This window comes from Tachysurus fulvidraco, chromosome 10, assembly GCF_022655615.1.
Source record: "Tachysurus fulvidraco isolate hzauxx_2018 chromosome 10, HZAU_PFXX_2.0, whole genome shotgun sequence".
Classification (NCBI taxonomy): domain Eukaryota; kingdom Metazoa; phylum Chordata; class Actinopteri; order Siluriformes; family Bagridae; genus Tachysurus; species Tachysurus fulvidraco.
In genome coordinates this window covers 17,945,491-17,963,734 of record NC_062527.1, presented here as the reverse complement: position 1 = coordinate 17,963,734, position 18,244 = coordinate 17,945,491, and the positions used below count along the sequence as shown (strand labels likewise).

At 43.3% G+C, this 18,244-nt stretch overlaps 2 protein-coding genes across 9 annotated transcripts in view; both read right to left on the bottom strand.

Annotated features, from left to right (window-relative positions):
* LOC113654899 (probable C-mannosyltransferase DPY19L4) overlaps positions 1-4,236 on the bottom strand; it is a 27,668-nt gene extending 23,432 nt beyond the window's left edge. Inside the window, exons 1-5 of one of the 3 annotated variants that reach the window (XM_047819831.1) lie at positions 4,084-4,198; positions 1,979-2,037; positions 1,786-1,870; positions 960-1,187; positions 133-257 (exon numbers count right to left, since the gene is read on the bottom strand). In XM_047819831.1, coding sequence (XP_047675787.1) covers positions 133-257; positions 960-1,187; positions 1,786-1,864 — 432 coding nt within the window. In that variant the 5' untranslated portion in view covers positions 1,865-1,870; positions 1,979-2,037; positions 4,084-4,198. Of the gene's footprint in view, positions 1-132; positions 258-959; positions 1,188-1,785; positions 1,871-1,978; positions 2,038-4,083 lie in introns of all 3 variants that reach the window. The other 2 variants (XM_047819830.1, XM_047819828.1) reach the window with 2 other exon arrangements.
* Positions 4,237-6,678: 2,442 nt separating this feature from the next.
* Positions 6,679-18,182, bottom strand: LOC113654919 (nucleolar protein dao-5-like). 6 transcript variants are annotated; one of them, XM_047819592.1, is made up of 13 exons: positions 18,061-18,182; positions 17,636-17,673; positions 17,469-17,546; positions 17,323-17,388; positions 15,483-15,572; positions 15,067-15,153; positions 12,855-12,983; positions 10,693-10,785; positions 10,272-10,433; positions 9,384-9,482; positions 8,947-9,051; positions 7,360-7,433; positions 6,679-7,283 (listed from the first exon to the last, which is right to left on the bottom strand). In XM_047819592.1, exons 1-12 carry the CDS (start codon positions 18,105-18,107, stop codon positions 7,396-7,398), a joined length of 1,032 nt encoding a protein of 343 aa, XP_047675548.1. In that variant the 5' UTR covers positions 18,108-18,182; the 3' UTR covers positions 6,679-7,283; positions 7,360-7,395. The 6 variants fall into 6 exon arrangements, with proteins under 6 accessions (XP_047675548.1, XP_047675547.1, XP_047675549.1 ...); XM_047819591.1 differs by having other exon boundaries at positions 6,679-7,433; positions 18,061-18,181; XM_047819593.1 differs by having other exon boundaries at positions 6,679-7,433; positions 10,699-10,785; positions 18,061-18,178.
* Between the last annotated feature and the right edge of the window lie 62 nt (positions 18,183-18,244).

The window sequence follows — 18,244 nt, the reverse complement described above, 5'->3', positions numbered from 1 at the left end:
TTTAAATATAAATATTTCCACAGCGCCTGATATCCTGGGGTCAGGTTACTGTGTGTTATTTCTCTTTTTAAACTTCCTGTCACAAGCGTGTCACTTCCACCCTGCTCTTCTCACTCAGTAACATTGTGTCACCTGCCGAGTGGAGAACCAGAACTTCCTCTCGTGGTACGTGCTCAGGTACACGGCGTACATCATCCCACAGGTCACAGCTGCTAGACAACCGATAAAGAGCTTCGCTAACCTCTGAAACATCACAGCTACAGGGGGGGGGGAGAGAGAGAGAGAGAGAGAGAGAGAGAGGAGAGAGGAGGGAGCAGGGAGAGAGAGAGAGACAAACAGACAAAGAGAGAGAAAGAGCAAGAGAGAGACAGAGAGAGAGAGACAGAGAGAGAGAGAGACAGAGAGAGAGAGACAGAGAGAGAGGAGAGGGGGGAGAGAGAGAGAGAAACAGAGAGAGAGAGAGAGAGAGGGAGAGAGAGAGAAAGAGTGAGAGAAAGAGAGAGCAAGCAGACGATAGAGAGCTATATTCTCAGTATAGGGGAGAGGGGAGAGAGACAGACAAACAGACAGAGAGAGAAAGAGCAAGAGAGAGAGAAAGAGCAAGAGAGAGAGAGAGAGAGAGAGAGAGAGAGAGAGAGAGAGAGAGATAATCAAACCATAAGCAGGTCACAGATGTTTTAAACACAAAAGAAATTATAATTTTTTTTTTGCTTGTTTTTGCTTTTTTTTGCTTTTCTTCACCATCTGTAATGCAGTTAAAGACTAAAAATGCATTACGGTACAATTATGAAGCTTGCAGACAGAAAGGTGTACAAGAGAGATCAGACGAACAGAGCAGCTGAGGCTCAGACTATTAAATCCTAACCAAACAGAACAGAAACGCTTGAGGATGAACAGATGATGCGTACAAACGAGAATAACAAACACGACAAAGCAGCGACAAACAGAACAATGCTCACTTTTACTGCTCTTGTTTGTTGTCTTGCTGGAGTTGGAGTCCTGCTCTTCCTTCTTCTCCTCCTCTGCAGCGGGAGACGGAGACTCCGTCTGGCCTGCGTCTGCTCTCGCCTCGTCTGCGTCTGCGTCTGCATCTGCGTCCTCAGCTGCTCGGCTCTCCGTGTCTTCTTTACCAGCAGGTGCCGTGTCTGATCCCAGACCATCAGCTCCATCTTCATCCTTCACAACACCTTTAACACAACACACACAACATAAGATCACGGTTACGTTTCACATCACAGCATGAAAAAAACAGTAAGATGAACACAGATAAGTGGCTGAATATTTATATTTGGCTATTTTATGAAGGAACAGTTACATTGAGCCAAAACTCATTTAGATAAAATTGGTAGCTTCTTTTTATTCCAAACATTTTTAAATTTAGACCTTAAAAACTTCGTTTTGGGGTAAAACTGTCATATATATATATATTTTTTTATTGTGTTCATTATTATATTAAACTGAAAAAAATTAAATTAGTATTTATATACAAAGTAACATGAACGTTATGTACCTACAATAAATGTAAAAGTAAATAAAATGTAAGATAATAAATGTAATTACTAAATAAATAAATACAAATATTTTTTTTGATTAATAATGAAATAATGTTAAATAAATAAATAAATAAATAAATAAATAAATAAATAAATAAATGTAGAGACTTGAAAAAGAATGAAGAATGAATGATTATATAGTACAGAGATCTTGATAAATTCATCTTTAAAGAATAAATAGTCAACCAAAACTACTTAGTAATAATCATTTCCTATATTTTTAGCTGGATACCTTCTATTCTGCTACCTTGGTGCACATCAGACACTGCCTCGTCCTTCTCACACGGTTTTCTACATCGCACGTCTGTCATTTCTCTCTGAAATGGGGAAGAACATGGGGCTGATAAACTGTGCAACAACAACAACAACAACAACAACATCAACAACAACAACAACAAGGGCTACAGTCAGTCATGAGCACTTACAGAATGATTAAACAGCCCACGAGTGAACGAGTCGCTTCATCGGTTTACCAACCTGTTGACTGTGTAAAAGCCAAACACAATATATTAATTAGACTCACACACACTAGATTTGGCCGTAACTAACTTCTGGCTCATGTTCATTCAGGATTTATATCCTATAACTTTATTGAGATGTTTCATTGTATGCATCACCCCAAAGAAAAGTAATATGCTAATGTTTTGTAGTGTCCATGTTCAGTGCTCAAGGCTCATATGGTACTCAAGTAGACCTCAACGTAAATGATGATATCAAACCCATTTCTTCCATCTTTTTTCTCTTTTCTCAAACGCTTGTTCATAAGCACCTAAAATGTGAAGGTGTTAAACAGACTCATTTTTAGATCAGACTTATTTTCTGGCAACAATTTGTAGAAATCAATGCGAGCTATAAAGTGAGCATGGCTTCTTTGGGGGATCTATTAAGGACAAAATATTTGTCTGTACAGTGTCTGAAATATCACTTATTCTATATCTGTTTCTTATTATACTCTTCCATGCCATGAAGATTTTGGACCTCCGCTGAGATGAGGCTGACTCTGTGAGGATCCTGAGGTATCTAGATATGTTCCAGCTCCAGTCGGACTCTGCCATACTAAAGAGGAGATGTGAACTCCATGTGATCTTTTACATCTATACAACATCTGTCAGACTGTATATTTATAATCACACCCTCCAGTGTCACCCATATGAGGATGAGGTTCCCCTTTGAGCCTGGTTCCTCTCAAGGTTTCTTCCTTTACCATCTAAGGGAGTTTTTCCTTGCCACTGCTGCCTGAGTCACCTCAGACTTGCTCATTGGGGATAAATACATACAGATTGTGAACTAAATCTATCTAATATTAATCTTGAATTTTGTATTCTATTAATCTTTATATTATTCTTTATTTTAATTTCTTTATATTATTTACCTTTGGTTCTATGTTTATGTTCTGTAAAGCTGCTTTGAGACAATGTCAATTGTAATAAGTGCTATACAAATAAACTTGAATTGAATTGAATTGAATTGAGGGGGGTCACGGTGGCTTAGTGGTTAGCACGTTTGCCTCACACCTCCAGGGTTGGGGGTCCGATTCCCGCCTCCGCCTTGTGTGTGTGGAGTTTGCATGTTCTCCCTGTGCCTCAGGGGTTTCCTCCGGGTATTCCGGTTTCCTCCCCCGGTCCAAACACATGCATGGTAGGTTGATTGGCATCTCTGGAAAAATTGTCCGTAGTGTGCGAGTGTGTGTGTGAATGAGAGTGTGTGTGTGCCCTGTGATGGTTTGGCACTCCGTCCAGGGTGTATCCTGCCTTGATGCCCCATGACGCCTGAGATAATTACACAGGCTCCCCGTGACCCGAGATAATTCAGATAAGCAGTAGAAAATGAATGAATGAATTGAATTATTAATTGAGTTGCACTTGCAATAATTTTTTTTTGATTGTTTGTTTGTTTGTTTTGTACAATTCAATTCAACAACACCACAAATCATCATGCAATTTGACTTTAAGATTCTATATAAAGAAAATGTTAAATAAAAGGACATTTCTAACACGATAATAAGTAAACAATGCCCTCGAGGAAGGAAAACAATTAAATGAGGCGTGGCTTAATGTTTAGACCACGCCCATGTGTTTAGACCCGGATATAACTAGGTGTCATTGAGTCACTGCATGTAGCAGAAATCACTTATGTGACTTTTATAAAAAATAATAATAATAATAATAAATTTTTAAAAAGCACACAGCAGGTGTCAAGATATCTAACCAACTGGTTTTGGGTTGTTTTTATTCTTAAGTCATAACAATATTTTATAAAAGGTCCATTTGTCTCCTTTGTCTCATGTTCAGTAGAAAATGAGACAAACACAAGAACATTAATGCTGAATTATTATTTTTTTAGATACACAGATAAACCGTTAAGATAATTCTGTTCATGTATATAATTCTGTTCCTGTGTACTGTACACAAGCTAGCTGTGTGTTAGCTCTGTGTGCAAAAACAAACCAATTCTTCACTCCTGTTGTCTGTAACAGATTAAAACTGATCATTAATAACATGGTTTGTTGTGTAATGTGTGTAAAACTTACCACACATTAAAATCAGGTTATTATTCACCTTATAACAGCTCCTGCAGCTCTTACATCCTTCAACAAAACTAGACATTAATAACTTCCTCCAGCGCTCTGACTGCGCATTAAGTTTGCAGCTCTGCCAGATACGGATTGCGACGCAGGACAAATAGCGTTTTAACCACAATTTGCTGACGGAGAGCGTTCTTGATCATCAACTCTGCGAATAAAATGTGCAGCTACACGGATTCCAGTCTGTATATATATATATATATATACACATATATATATATATATATATATATATATATATATATATATATACACACTGCAGTTACTGTATGTGTTATATATTGTACAGTTACTGACTGCAATTATATTTGACAAGTCCTTGTCCTTTTACCTTGTCCATCAGTAGGAAGGAACCAACATAGGATGGATATTAATTATCCAGTTATCCAATTAATCTTGGTTGCTATATTATAAACTGTAGAAAGGACATTATTTATATTTACACTATTTCCTGCCCAGTGTCACCCAGTTGAGGATGAGGTTCACTTCAGAGCCTGGTTCCTTTCAAAATTTCTTCCTCATGTCCTTTCAGGGAGTTTTTCGTTGCCGCCGTCGCCTCAGGCTTGCTCAATAAGGATAGGGATCTATATAAAGTATTTTAAATTTTAAGTTAATATTTTTAAAATTAATTTTAAAATGTAATTTTATTTATTAATTTGTTTGTTTGTTTTTTTATCCTTATTTCTTATTATTATTATTATTATTATTATTTCTGTTATTATTATTATTATTATTATTATATTTATTTCTTTTTCTCTCTCTTCTGTTTCCATATTTCTGTAAAGCTGCTTTGAGACAATGGGAAATGGTTAAAAGTGCTATACAAATAAATCGAATCGAATCGGATTATGTTTTAGACACAAACACGTTATATAAATGGAATAGCATGGCTAGATTATAGTTTTATTCCATCCATCTAATTCCCAACCGAAAATGTTTCAACAAGAAAAAAGACATATTGTTATATATTCATCATCCACATCAGATTATTTGTTGTTAGATGTCTTAATTAAAGGGATTATTTTAGTTTTTTTTTAACTAAGCATAACCAACAGTCTTAAGATAAACACACAGACAGATATGAAGTTGTGAGGCTGGGGCTGATTTCTTTAACTATCTAATTATTTAATTAATTATCTTGTGTGCTTTGTTGAAATATTTGTAACCCGATATCAGAAGCGATTGCAAAAGGGTTGACTCTTAAACCCCAAACATTTCTTTGTAGGAAAAATTATGTTTTGTAATAAATAAAAAATAATAATAAAAAAAAAACGTACAAATGAAATAGAATCACAACTGTTGAGTTTAATGTAAGTTGTCTAACTTAGAGTAAGTTCAGTGTTTCTTGGGGGGCTTTTTTTTTAATAGGTTTTAAGTATTTTGAGGAAACAAAGACCAAACTAACTTTAGTAATGCTAATATTGACCATGAAATACTTAAATCCTAAATCAGAAAAGCAGTAACTGTGTGTGTGTGTTTCATCATCGTTAACATACCATCAGTGAGCCCTTATGAGATAATGCATTGCTCAGGTTTCACTCTAAAGCTGTTGAAAGCTATAATGCAGAAAGGATGGAATCTTCAGCTTTCATCATATTACATTCTGCTACTTTAACATGACCTTGAAACCTTACCGGTTTAGCAGCACACTGAGATATATACAGTTAATTATCATTTTATAATTCTTTTATTTAATAAGTGATCAGGAATCATTCAGATGCATATTAAGCAAATCTTAAGCTCTGGTATAAGAGAAATCGTTAATGTCCGTGGAGCTGGAGCCTAGCATGAGGTTTTTTTTTGGAAGGTCAAGAGAAACCAGAGAATCTGAGGGAAAACTTCTGAGGACGCAGAAACCTCCAGACAGACTGTAAACTGAGATCAGGATCAAACCGGATATATAACCAAACTGAAGGTAATATAAAGAAGAAGGATGAATAACCAGGAGGTGCACTATAAAAGCTTTCTCTCTCTCACACACACATTTTAACCCTGCCGCAGCTGCTAACATGTTATTATAATTCAGCACGAGTGTGTGATCGTCACCGCTCACTGCCCTCAGCTCTACCATGTCTAACGCTACTTACAGGAGTGCTTCGAAGTCTCTATCGATGAATACATCAATACTGATTCACTAGGACACAGACCAAGGATACCATGAAATACAGTACAAAGAATAAAAATAAGAGCTAGTTCAAATATTTCAGGAAGAAGCTCTTCTCCTGTCATCTTGGGGAAGATTTGATCATCTCAGTAACAAAGCAGAGATGAATCTCAATGTATCCAAGCACAACATGCGTTTTATTTCATTTTATACACCCAAGCAGTTCAGGGTTAAGAGTTCTGGAGGTTGTTCGGTGCCTTGCTCAAGGGCACCACAGTCGTGGCCGGCCCGAGACTCAAACCCACATCCTTAGGGTTAGGAGTCAGACTCTCTAACCACTGTGTGTGTGTGGGGGGGGGGACATTTATTTCAAACTGATGCAGAAAATGTAATGGATCAGTGTGAAAGAAAAAAAACAAACAAACAAAGACAAGTAGTACAGAGTTCCTACACTTTTTATTATAAAGTCACAGACTAAATCATTTTTTTAAAGCCTTGTTGATTGTACTGACAGCAGGAATCTAAGCATTCGTTAGGAATTCCAACCATCCGATCTGGTAAAATCACATTTATCACAACAAACTAAAAAAAAACAAAACAAACCCATATACATCTGTAACACGGTTCGGCACATTCCTCTCTCACACTACTGCGTTTCATACTTGTGTACACACACCAATACTATTTATCAAAAAAACTATTATTTCATGTTCTGTTCCTTCCTCGGAATCTGTCAGTTACATTTAGTGACTTTTTTTTTGTCTCGTAATACAAAGCAAAGCATCAACGTACACAATGTAAAAGGCTGAAGCCTGGTTAAGACTGTACAAAATGTAAAATGCTAAAACAAGGTCAATGAAAGCGTTTTATGGTTTTTGATGCTTTGTGGCGTGAAAGTGATTTACATTTTAAGGAGCTGGGGGGAAAAAATAAACCTGCGATGTTGTTACTGAGTATAAATAAATAAAGGGAATGAAGCACTGAAGTACTGATCACAGAACGGTGAAAGAAACGAGTCCTCTTCTCGCTTCCTCTGTTAAATCTGGAAAGAGAAAACACGTTCATGGGTCATGGTGAGAAGGTGTGTGTGTTCGAGGTCGGTGAAGCGAGACGCTCACTGGTGTGTTGTGTTGCGTGTGGACGCTGTGGAGGTCTCAGTCTGGACCCTTGTCCTCCTCGCTCAGCTCTTTATCTGCATGAAAGGAAACAGACAGCTTTATAGAGTTCAGGATGGAGATTTCGATCTAAAACAGAGATGTTAGTGTAAAAGGTAAAAGTCCCCGAGCTGATAAAGACTCCTGGGTTGAGCAAAGGACAGTGTTAAAGTATAAGAGTAGGTTTAATTCTAACTAAAATAAACTATTCTTAAATGATTATTATGCATAATTATGTGGTCCAGAGAATGTTTCAGTCACTCAGAGAAAACTGCAGTGTTTATATGTCAGATTTACAAAATACTCGGAAAAAACTTCACTATCCATTATGACAGGTTTTATTTTTCCTTTAATGACGTAAGTGTGAAGGCGGAGTGTAGCGTCAACTCTAGACAGAGAGGAGGCGGAGACAGAGGGGGAGGAATCAAAAGTCAGATCTGAACAGAGAGGAGGCGGAGACAGAAGGGGAGGGGTCTAGTGTTAGATCTGAACAGAGAGGAGGCAGAGACACAGAAGGGGAGGAGTCTAGTGTTAGATCTGAACAGAGAGGAGGCAGAGACACAGAAGGGGAGGAGTCTAGTGTTAGATCTGAACAGAGAGGAGGCAGAGACACAGAAGGGGAGGAGTCTAGTGTTAGATCTGAACAGAGAGGAGGCAGAGACACAGAAGGGGAGGAGTCTAGTGTTAGATCTGAACAGAGAGGAGGCAGAGACAGAAGGGGAGGAGTCTTGTGTTAGATCTGAACAGAGAGGAGGCGGAGTCGTCTAGTGTCAGGTCAGAACAGAGAGGAGGCGGAGACACAAAAGGGGAGGAGTCTAGTGTCAGATCTGAACAGAGAGGAGGCGGAGACAGAAGGGGAGGAGTCTAGTGTCTGATCTGAACAGAGGAGGTGGAGACACAGAAGAGGAGGAGTCTAGTGTTAGATCTGAACAGAGAGGAGGCGGAGACAGAAGGGGAGGAGTTTAGTGTCAGATCCAAACAGAGGAGGAGGAGACACAGAAGGGGAGGAGTCTAGTGTCAGATCTAAACAGAGAGGAGGTGGAGACAGAAGGGGAGGAGTTTAGTGTCAGATCCGAACAGAGGAAGTGGAGACACAGAAGGGGAGGAGTCTAGTGTCGGATCTAAACAGAGAGGAGGCGGAGACAGAAGGGGAGGAGTCTAGTGTCAGGTCAGAACAGAAAGGAGGCGGAGAAACCGAAGGGGAGGAGTCTAGTGTCAGGTCAGAACAGAGAGGAAGCGAGGACTTTTGGTTTGAACTGAAATGATTGAGAATGTGAGCTGAGAACAACATGTGGGAAATAAAAGCAAAATGAAGCGTCTCCTTGTGAGTCGTCTCCTTCTCCTAAACAACAATGTGTTCTGAATCACAACTCGTTCTCAAAGTCTGTAGAAAATGGTTCCCACAATAGTTTAACGAATTCAAACTTGTCCTTCAGCTCCGAGAACTTCATTCTGCTCAAGAGGTTAAAAGATATGACAGGAACTCAGAGGCACTGATCCTGAATGTGTCCCTGCTGTGAGACAATTTGTTGGACTGGAACGGAGACACACCTTGTTTGACCGTGTCCTCTTCTCCATTGGCTCTCTTTCTAAACTTATCCTTCACCTTCGCTGTTTTCACTTTCCTCACCAAAGGCTCGTCGTCCGAACTGGCATCTGTTTAGAGAAGGCGTGTGCAAGAAGGAACTAAATAAATAGCTTCATATCTTAGAAATCTCGGAATCAAGAACTAAGAATGTAGTCTGTCTCATAAACATGTACTGTGTGTCCGTTAATGAATCAGGTTCCATGTTTAATGACAAATAATATAATTATAAAGGGATAAAAAGTCTGTAATGAACAGAATTGTCAGGCTGGATGTGTTACAGAGGAATAAAACACCTGTGTGTGTGTGTGTGTGTGTGTGTGTGTGTGTGTGCAGCGTCACTGATTAGGGTGGTGTTTGGTTTCTTATGTATTATTAATGTGGTCCTGAGGGAACTGGTTACCTGCTGCTGGTCTTCTGCCTCTCGCAGTCTTACTCTGGTCTTTCAGCCTCTTCAACCTGTGACTCAGGGGCTCCTCATCTGAGCTCTCTGCTGTGCTCTCTACACCATGAGTAGGGGAGGGAGGGAGGGCAGGAGGGAAGAAAGAAGTGAGAAAGGAGAAGAAAGAGAAAGTGAGAAAAGAGAAGAGAGGAAGAGAAAAAGAGAGAGAGAGCGAGAGAGAGATGATAGGAGATTAGCCATGCGTCATTAAGAAGGAACAGTGAGCACTGAGAAGTTCGCCAGCGAGTGCTACGATACGCATGCGAGTCTCCGCTATCTATCTCGCTCGCTCTCTGAGCGAGACTCGCGCTCTCGCGCGCTCGTAGCGTCGGCGACTCGCTACGATTTCGTGCGCCTGCGCGATCGCAGTTCTCCTTCGCCTCTCGATGTTTTCTACTCTCTCTCTCGTTTGCGCTCCGCTCCGTTTCTCCTCTCGCCTAGCGTGTTGCACGCGAGCCGTCTCTCTCGTATCGCGTTTGTGCTCTCGCCTCTCTTCTCTCTCTCCCTCTCTTCTCCTCTCCTCCTTTCTCCCTTCTCCCCTTTGTTCTCTCTCTCTTCTCTCCTCTCCTCCTTCTCTCTCTGTTTCTCCTCTCTTTGTCTCCTCTCGACCTCTCCTTTCGCTCCTCCTTGCTCTCTTCCCCTCGCTCCTTTCTCCTTTCTCCTTTTTTGTGCGCTCCTCTCCCCTCTCTTCTTCCTCCCTTCTCTCTCCCTCTCGCTCTCGCGCTCTCTCTATATGGCGCTCTCTATCGAGAGAAGTGAGTGATTACTGATGAATGAGTGAAAGTCCACTCTATCTATCCTCAGCAGTGAACATTTCTCCCAGTCTGTTGTCACACGCTCTTGCTGTACCTTCCTGCTCTCGGCTGCGTGTTCGTCCCCGAGCCACCGCGTCCAGGACGTCTTGTTCAGACATCCTTTCCAACAGCACCACCGCCTGCTTCATCGCCGGCTCGCTCTTCTTCCTCACCAACTCGCTCAAGGTCTCGTTGTCCGAGCTGTCGCTACACGCGGCTGTGTGAAAACATTCGCTTAGGATCTGGTTACGTTCATTTTATAAAATACCTCCGAACAGCAGAATCTGTACATCTGGTTTTAAACAAGGCGACTTTTATTCATGGAATCTAGGACAAGTTGTCTAGAGGTAGAATAATTCTATACTATGTTCTATAATATTATTATAGAATATTTTCTATATAATAATAATAATAATAATAATAATAAGTTTGTCTATAAACCCAAGCCTATAAACCCAAGCCTCACAGCCGTGTACCTTTACCTTCCTTCTTCGCACGTCCTCTCCTTTTAGGCGTGGCATTGACAGCAGCCGATCGCGCCGCTGCTTTCTTCTTTGAGTCGTCTTTACCTAGGACAAAGATAAACCAGCACTTGACTGTGCACTGTGTCTACTGATTAAGACAAACGAAGATGACATTAACAGCTGAGTTCAGAATTTGTACTTTATATAATGACCGTATGGTACTGATGATTACATTTATGGCATTCGGCAAATGCCTTTACAGGGCCAAGTGTCACGCATTGAGAGTGACAGTCACGGCATTTGGGTCTTTTCTCACGCTCTCCCTCCAAACATCGTATTTCTCTCTATTTATTATATATCTAATAAGCCGCAGCCCCCAAAACGTATCAGTCCGCACCGCTGTCTCTATGGAACCGGGCAGGAAACAAGCGCGTCTCCCCTGGAGTTCTTAGTCGAGCCTGAAACTTATTAGACAATCAAAAGAATGGGCTACACAACAGCCAATCAGAAAATAGCACTATTGTATCTGGGTAAGATTTAAGGCAACAACCAAAAAAAAACAACATATTCATTAGCGAGGGTATTTTCGATGGTTAGTTTGAACAAAACCTCAACACGAGACAGCTTGTCTCTGGACGGGACATTGTCCTCAATCATGACCCTAAAAATGTCTGGGCTTGTGCTGAACTGTTTTAAATGGGAGCAACATTACACATGATAAAGGAGTCCAAATAGGCAACAAACACTTACAATAAAGACCACCAGTCATAATCTCTCTCTCTCTCTCTCTTTCTCTCTCACACACACAAACAATGGGGTTGGAAATGTCACTCTTGCCTGTCTTCAAAACTTGAGAGCCCTGCCTTTATTACAGATAAGTCCATTTTGTTTGTTTGTTTGACATCGAGCTTGAGCAGTTGAGGGTTAAGAACCTTGCTCAAGGGTCCAGCAGTGGTGGTGTTGGGATCTGAACAGTAGACCAACATCGAGTCCAATGGTAGCTGTAGTTAAGAAACTGACAACTCTGTGTGTCTTTCACAGCCAAAACCATCTACAAAAATTAAACAAAAATGTCAAAATTTTTTTGCTTCAGCTTTAACAGAAAAACCTTCGTCCTATCCTTTGGAGAACCCTGACAATTCTGCACTCGTCCTTGGCCAGGAACCTAAGACTAATAAATCTGGTCTTGTTATCTGGGCAGATGAATTGCACTACTTTGTCTCCAGTGTCAATCACAGCAGCATTAGCCAATCATGTGAATCCGTGAGCTCATGTCCTCCAAGGGTGATGCTCTGTGGCCTGATAGGAGGAAGTCCAGAACAAACACTGATTTTCCTTAGTGATTATTAACATGGTTTTGTAAATGTGACATAAATTCCGGGCCATTTTAAAATCCAAATCTTTTAAATATTTATGTGTAATAACTGAGAAAAACAAGATGGGTGAGATCCAGACACCAGATATTGACATGGCACGATGTTTAAAAGTCAATGTTGACATCTGAAATCACCAAAACAAACACACCTCCAACCCAAATGGGTGTCACCCCTGTTTTGAGCTCCGCCCCACACATACATACGTAACTCGGGCAAATATTATGGTGGAACCTGTTGGGGCAGCTGGTCGAGGGGATATTTTTATCAATAAATGAACACAATGAGTAATACTGTGGTAATACAAATGTGTTTTTGCAGTACTGTGTGTTGTACCGTGAAAGGTTTAGCTCCGTTTCACGCAGAAAACGACGTTCAACACGTAGAACCCGAGGCAGAGGTAAACGCAGAGGCTAATGTCAGACATGCGCACTGAACACTCTCTCCGACGCATATTCACATTGACCCTTTCTGCTTATTGGCTACACGTTTGTTTTGTTTTTCAAACATCGTGCACAGCACCTTTAAATGTGCACGTTATGCAGAAAAATGACTCACCCAGACACAAATAATGAGTTGTGTACCAGACAGACAGTGGAACAAAAAACCAGGCAGATAAGAAGCAAAGACACTCATTAATTATTATCTTATATGCTTGCGGTTTAATTGTAATAGTGACATCGTTCTTAGTAAAAACAATAGTGTGGAGAAAATATTTGAGAAATAATTCAAACTAAACTACACGAGTAAACCTGCCTGCAAAAATCCCTGCTGTGACAGTGTAGAGCTCACGATCGCTACCTTTTCGTCCTCGTCTCTGCGCGACCTTCACTGGTGACGGAGATGGTGATGGCGTGGGTGATGGCTCTCTGAGCTTTGAGGCCTTTGTCACAGCTTTACGCTTTTTTGGTCCCCTGGTCTTCTTGGCATCTACAAAACAGGCGTTTTCTATTTGTCAGAAAATTTGGTGGGTGGGTGAGTGAGTGGGGGGAATGGTGAGAGGGTGGGTGGGCAAGTGAGTGAGTTGGGACGGGTGGGTAAGTGGGTGAGTGGGAGAGTGAGTGAGTGAGTGGGTGAGTGAGTGGGGGGGAGGTTGTGTGAGTGGGTGGGTGAGTGAGTGGGTAGGTGAGTGAGTGGGTGGGTGAGTGGGTTGTGTGAGTGGGTAGGTGAATGAGTGAGTAGGTGGGCGAGTGAATGAGTGGGAGGTTGTGTGGGTGGGTAGGTGAGTGAGTGAGTAATTGGGTGGGTGAGTGAGTGAGTGAGTGAGTGAGTGAGTGAGTGAGTGGGTGAGTGAGTGAGTGGGTAAGTGAGTGGGTAGGTGAGTGAGTGAGTGGGTCGTTGCGTGCGTGGGTCGGTGCGGGCGTGCGTGCGTGGGTTGGGTCGGTGCGTGCGTGCGTGGGTCGGTGCGTGCGTGCGTGGGTGCGTGCCTGGGTCGGTGCGTGCGTGCGCGTGGGTGCGTGCGTGGGTCGGTGCCTGCGCGTGGGTGCGTGCGTGCGAGTAGAGTGAGTGAGTGAGTGGGTGAGTGGGTAGGTGAATGAGAGTGGGCAGATGAGTGAGTGGGTGAGTGAGTGAGTTAGTGGGTAGGTGAGTGAGTGGGTAGGTGAATGAGAGTGGGTGAGTGAGTGGGTAGGTGAATGAGAGTGGGTGAGTGAGTGAGTGGGTAGGTGAGTTAGTGGGTAGGTGAATGAGTTAGTGGGTAGGTGAAAGAGTGGGCAGGTGAGTGAGTGGGTGAGTGAGTGAGTTAGTGGGTAGGTGACTGTGTGAGTGAGTGGGTGAGTGGGTGGGTGGTGGGTGAGTGGGTGGGTGGGTGAGTGAGTTGAGTAGGTGAGTGTGCGTGAGTGAGTGAGTGAGTTGGGTGGGTGGTGGGTGGAGTGGGTGGGTGGGTGAGTGCGTTAGTGGGGTACGGTCAACTGCGTGGGTAGGTGAGTGCGTGCGTCGGTGCGTGCGTGAGTGGGTGGTGCGTGCAAGTGGGTGCGTGCGTGAGTGGTGAGTGGGTGAGTGCGTGCGTGCGTGGGTGCGTGCGTCGGTGCGTGCGTGCGTCGGTGCGTGCGTGCGTGCGTGCGTGGGTGCGTGCGTCGGTGCGTGCGTGCGTGGGTGGGTGCGTGCGTGGGTGCGTGCGTGGGTGCGTGCGTGGGTGCGTGCGTGGGTGCGTGCGTGCCTGGGTGCGTGCGTGCGTGGGTGCGTGCGTGCCTGGGTGCGTGCGTGCGTGGGTGGGTGGGTGCCTGGGTGCGTGCGTGCGTGCGTGCGTGCGTGCGTGCGTGCGTGCGTGCGTGCGTGGGTGGGTGCGTGCGTGCGTGCGTGGGTGCGTGCGTGGGTGCGTGCGTGCGTGTGTGCGTGCGTGCGTGCGTGGGTGCGTGCGTGGGTGCGTGCGTGCGTGCGTGGGTGCGTGCGTGGGTGGGTGGGTGCGTGTGTGCGTGCGTGTGTGCGTGCGTGCGTGCGTGCGTGTGTGCGTGCGTGTGTGCGTGCGTGCGTGCGTGCGTGTGTGCGTGCGTGCGTGTGTGCGTGCGTGTGTGCGTGCGTCGGTGCGTGCGTGCGTGCGTGCGTGCGTGCGTCGGTGCGTGCGTGTGTGCGTGCGTGCGTGCGTGCGTCGGTGCGTGCGTGCGTGCGTGCGTGCGTGCGTGCGTGGGTGCGTGCGTGGGTGCGTGCGTGCGTGTGTGCGTGCGTGCGTGCGTGCGTGCCTGACTGGGTGCGTGCGTGGGTGCGTGGGTGTGTGTGTGCGTGTGTGCGTGCGTCGGTGCGTGCGTGCGTGCGTGCGTGCGTGCGTGTGTGCGTGCGTGCGTGCGTCGGTGCGTGCGTGCGTGCGTGCGTGCGTGCGTGGGTGAGTGAGTGGGTGAGTGAGTGGGTGAGTGAGTGGGTGAGTGTGTGAGTGAGTGAGTGAGTGAGTGAGTGAGTGGGTGAGTGGGTGAGTGAGTGTGTGAGTGAGTGAGTGAGTGGGTGGGTGAGTGGGTGAGTGAATCAGTGATTGAAGGAACAGAGCAGCACATTTCACTAAAAGCAATGCATGAACCCACACCTTCAGGCTCTTCTCTATCTGCCTTCTGCTTCTTCTTTTTGATGATAATCGTCAGAGGCTGATCTTCTTCAGAATCAGACAGTTCCCCTGCAGATTATATTTAAAAAAAATCAGACAAAATGCAGTACAATGAAACCAACAAGACCTTGAATCTGTAATCTTTAATTTCCCTTCATTAGCAACCATAGCAGAAATGTTTACAGTCTGTAAAGATATAACAATAGGACAACGATACTGTATAAAACAGATTCCCTTTATCCCTCTTCTAGTTTCTAATCTCAGGCTTTTCTTTCTTTTTTCCTCCCTTAAGCCATGTCTTTGCCCCTGAAGCAGTGACACCAGAGCAGAAATGGTACAGTCCATTAAAGGGGTGTTCAAATGTCTCATATATATATATGTATGTATACGACACTCACCAGTCTCTGGCTGTTTATTTAATTGTTTCGACCCCTTTGACTCAATCAGTTTGCTCAGAGGCTCATCATCAGTGCTGTGTCCAGGACAGTCTGGGCGAGAAAACAATTATTACAGGCTGTGACTAGACATTATTCTTACAACTTTAACCACAAATGCAAAATCAAAGCCAACTTAAAGCCACCGATCAATCCCACTAAAACACACCCCTCTATCCATCTGCCCCACTTATACATACCCATATCTATCTATCTATCTATCTATCTATCTATCTATCTATCTATCTATCTATCACACACAGACATGCCCATCTCGATACACCCATTTATCCATCTGTCCCATTCTGACATGACCATCATTCCCATCTGTCCTACTCAGATACACCCATCTATCCATCTCTCTCACTCAGACACACCCATCTATCTGTCCCACTGAGACACACCCATCTATCTGTCCCACTGAGACACACCCATCTATCTATCTGTTACATACAGACACACCCATCTAACCATCTGTCCCACTGAGACACACCCATCTATCTATCTGTTACATACAGACACACCCATCTAACCATCTGTCCCACTGAGACACACCCATCTATCTATCTGTTACATACAGACACACCCATCTATCCATCTGAGCCACTGAGACACACCCATCTATCTATCTGTTACATACAGACACACCCATCTAACCATCTGTCCCACTGAGACACACCCATCTATCTATTACATATAGACACACCCATCTAACCATCTGTCCCACTGAGACACGCCCATCTTTCGTTTGTCTCAGTCAGACACACCCATCTAACCATCTGTCCCACTGAGACACACCCATCTATCTATCTGTTACATACAGACACACCCATCTATCTATCCAACCCACTGAGACACACCCATCTATCTATCTGTTACATACAGACACACCCATCTATCCCACTGAGACACACCCATCTATCTATCTGTTACATACAGACACACCCATCTATCCATCTGAACCACTGAGACACGCCCATCTTTCGTTTGTCTCACTCAGACACACCCATCTAACCATCTGTCCCACTGAGACACACCCTTCTATCTATCTGTTACATACAGACACACCCATCTATCTATGACCCACTGAGACACACCCATCTATCTATCTGTTACATACAGACACACCCATCTATCCATCTGAACCACTGAGACACGCCCATCTTTCGTTTGTCTCACTCAGACACACCCATCTAACCATCTGTCCCACTGAGACACACCCTTCTATCTATCTGTTACATACAGACACACCCATCTATCCATCCGACCCACTGAGACATGTCCATCTATACATCTGTACCATTCAGACACGCCCATCTATCCGTCTGTCCCACTGAGACATGTCCATCTTTCTATCTGACCCATCTCAGACTCACTTATAACAACCCATGGTTTTACCTTTTCCTCACAATAATCAAGTTGTTAGATAAGAAGAGTATTGAAACATAACATGTTAGATTGAAGATTTATGCTTAAATAATATAAACAAGTTTGACAGCAATTAAAGAAGTTATTTATATACATGAAATTCACTATAACTCAGGGACAATCGTCCACAATAGACGGACAATTTAGAGCAGCCAATCCACCTACTGGCGGTGTTTTTGGGAGATGGGAGAAACCTGGAGGAAAAAGAAAACCTCATCGAGCTAAGGATTGGACCATGTATGTTGTGTAGCTCCCTGATATACTGCATTAGTCTCCTTCATTTTAGCTTAAATGAAGATGAACGTGTATGAACACATTTTGAGTCAAATCTAATTTTGTCGTTCACATTTATAGAATTAGACTGCTGTTATTTTACCATCCGCAGCAGAGGTCGGTTCATTGAGAGGTTTATCTGGTGAAGCATCTTTCATGATATCTGAGGCTGAAGAGACAGGTTCGGTTAGTGAAACCATTACACATGATAAGCACAATATGGCATGTGTTGGGCTGCTCCAGTCTTACGTGTCTCTTCTGAACACTTCTTCCCAGGTTTCGACATTTTACTCAGAGGTTCATCGTCAGAACTGTCTCCAACTGACTCTGTACACACAAACACAACACAACACTCATGGTTTCAACACAATGTGATAGGTGCAATCTGTTCTCAAAATACATCTGAGCCCATTTACCATCTCTGGACTGGATGCTGGTCATGTTTGCTACTGTTCTGGGAGGTAAAAAAAAAAAAAAAAAAAAAAACCTTCAGTTGATAGTAAGGTGGACCTTCAGAATTAAGCCTATTTCTAAAATTAGCAGGTATACACTATCTTCATCTTCATCAACGTCATCTTCATCATCATCAGCCACTGCGCAAGTCACTTAACATGTTTTGCACATTTCTAAGCAGGTTAATTGTCCAAATACAAAATGTTACAGGATGCACATGGATCTAAACATTAACATTGACCGCAAACACGTTTCCTAAAACGTGCCAAGATGACAATTAGGCCTCGATGCTACGTAGCTATGCTAACTGTTTAGCGTCGTACGACAAGTAAGGGCACCAAAATCTAATGCTGGTTTAAAAAAATATGTCTTAAAATAAACCACCAACAACAGGAAACTAGTTGATCGACTTGTGCTCGCAAGAATCGCGAGCATTTCCACAAACAGGGCGGAAACGTTAACGCATAATCCACACAAACGGCGCCGCCATTCATTCAAAGAATGCCTTCGTGCGCGTTGAAAACGCGCAACATTTACGCAGATTTTATCCCCCATTAAATGCGCATAAGCAA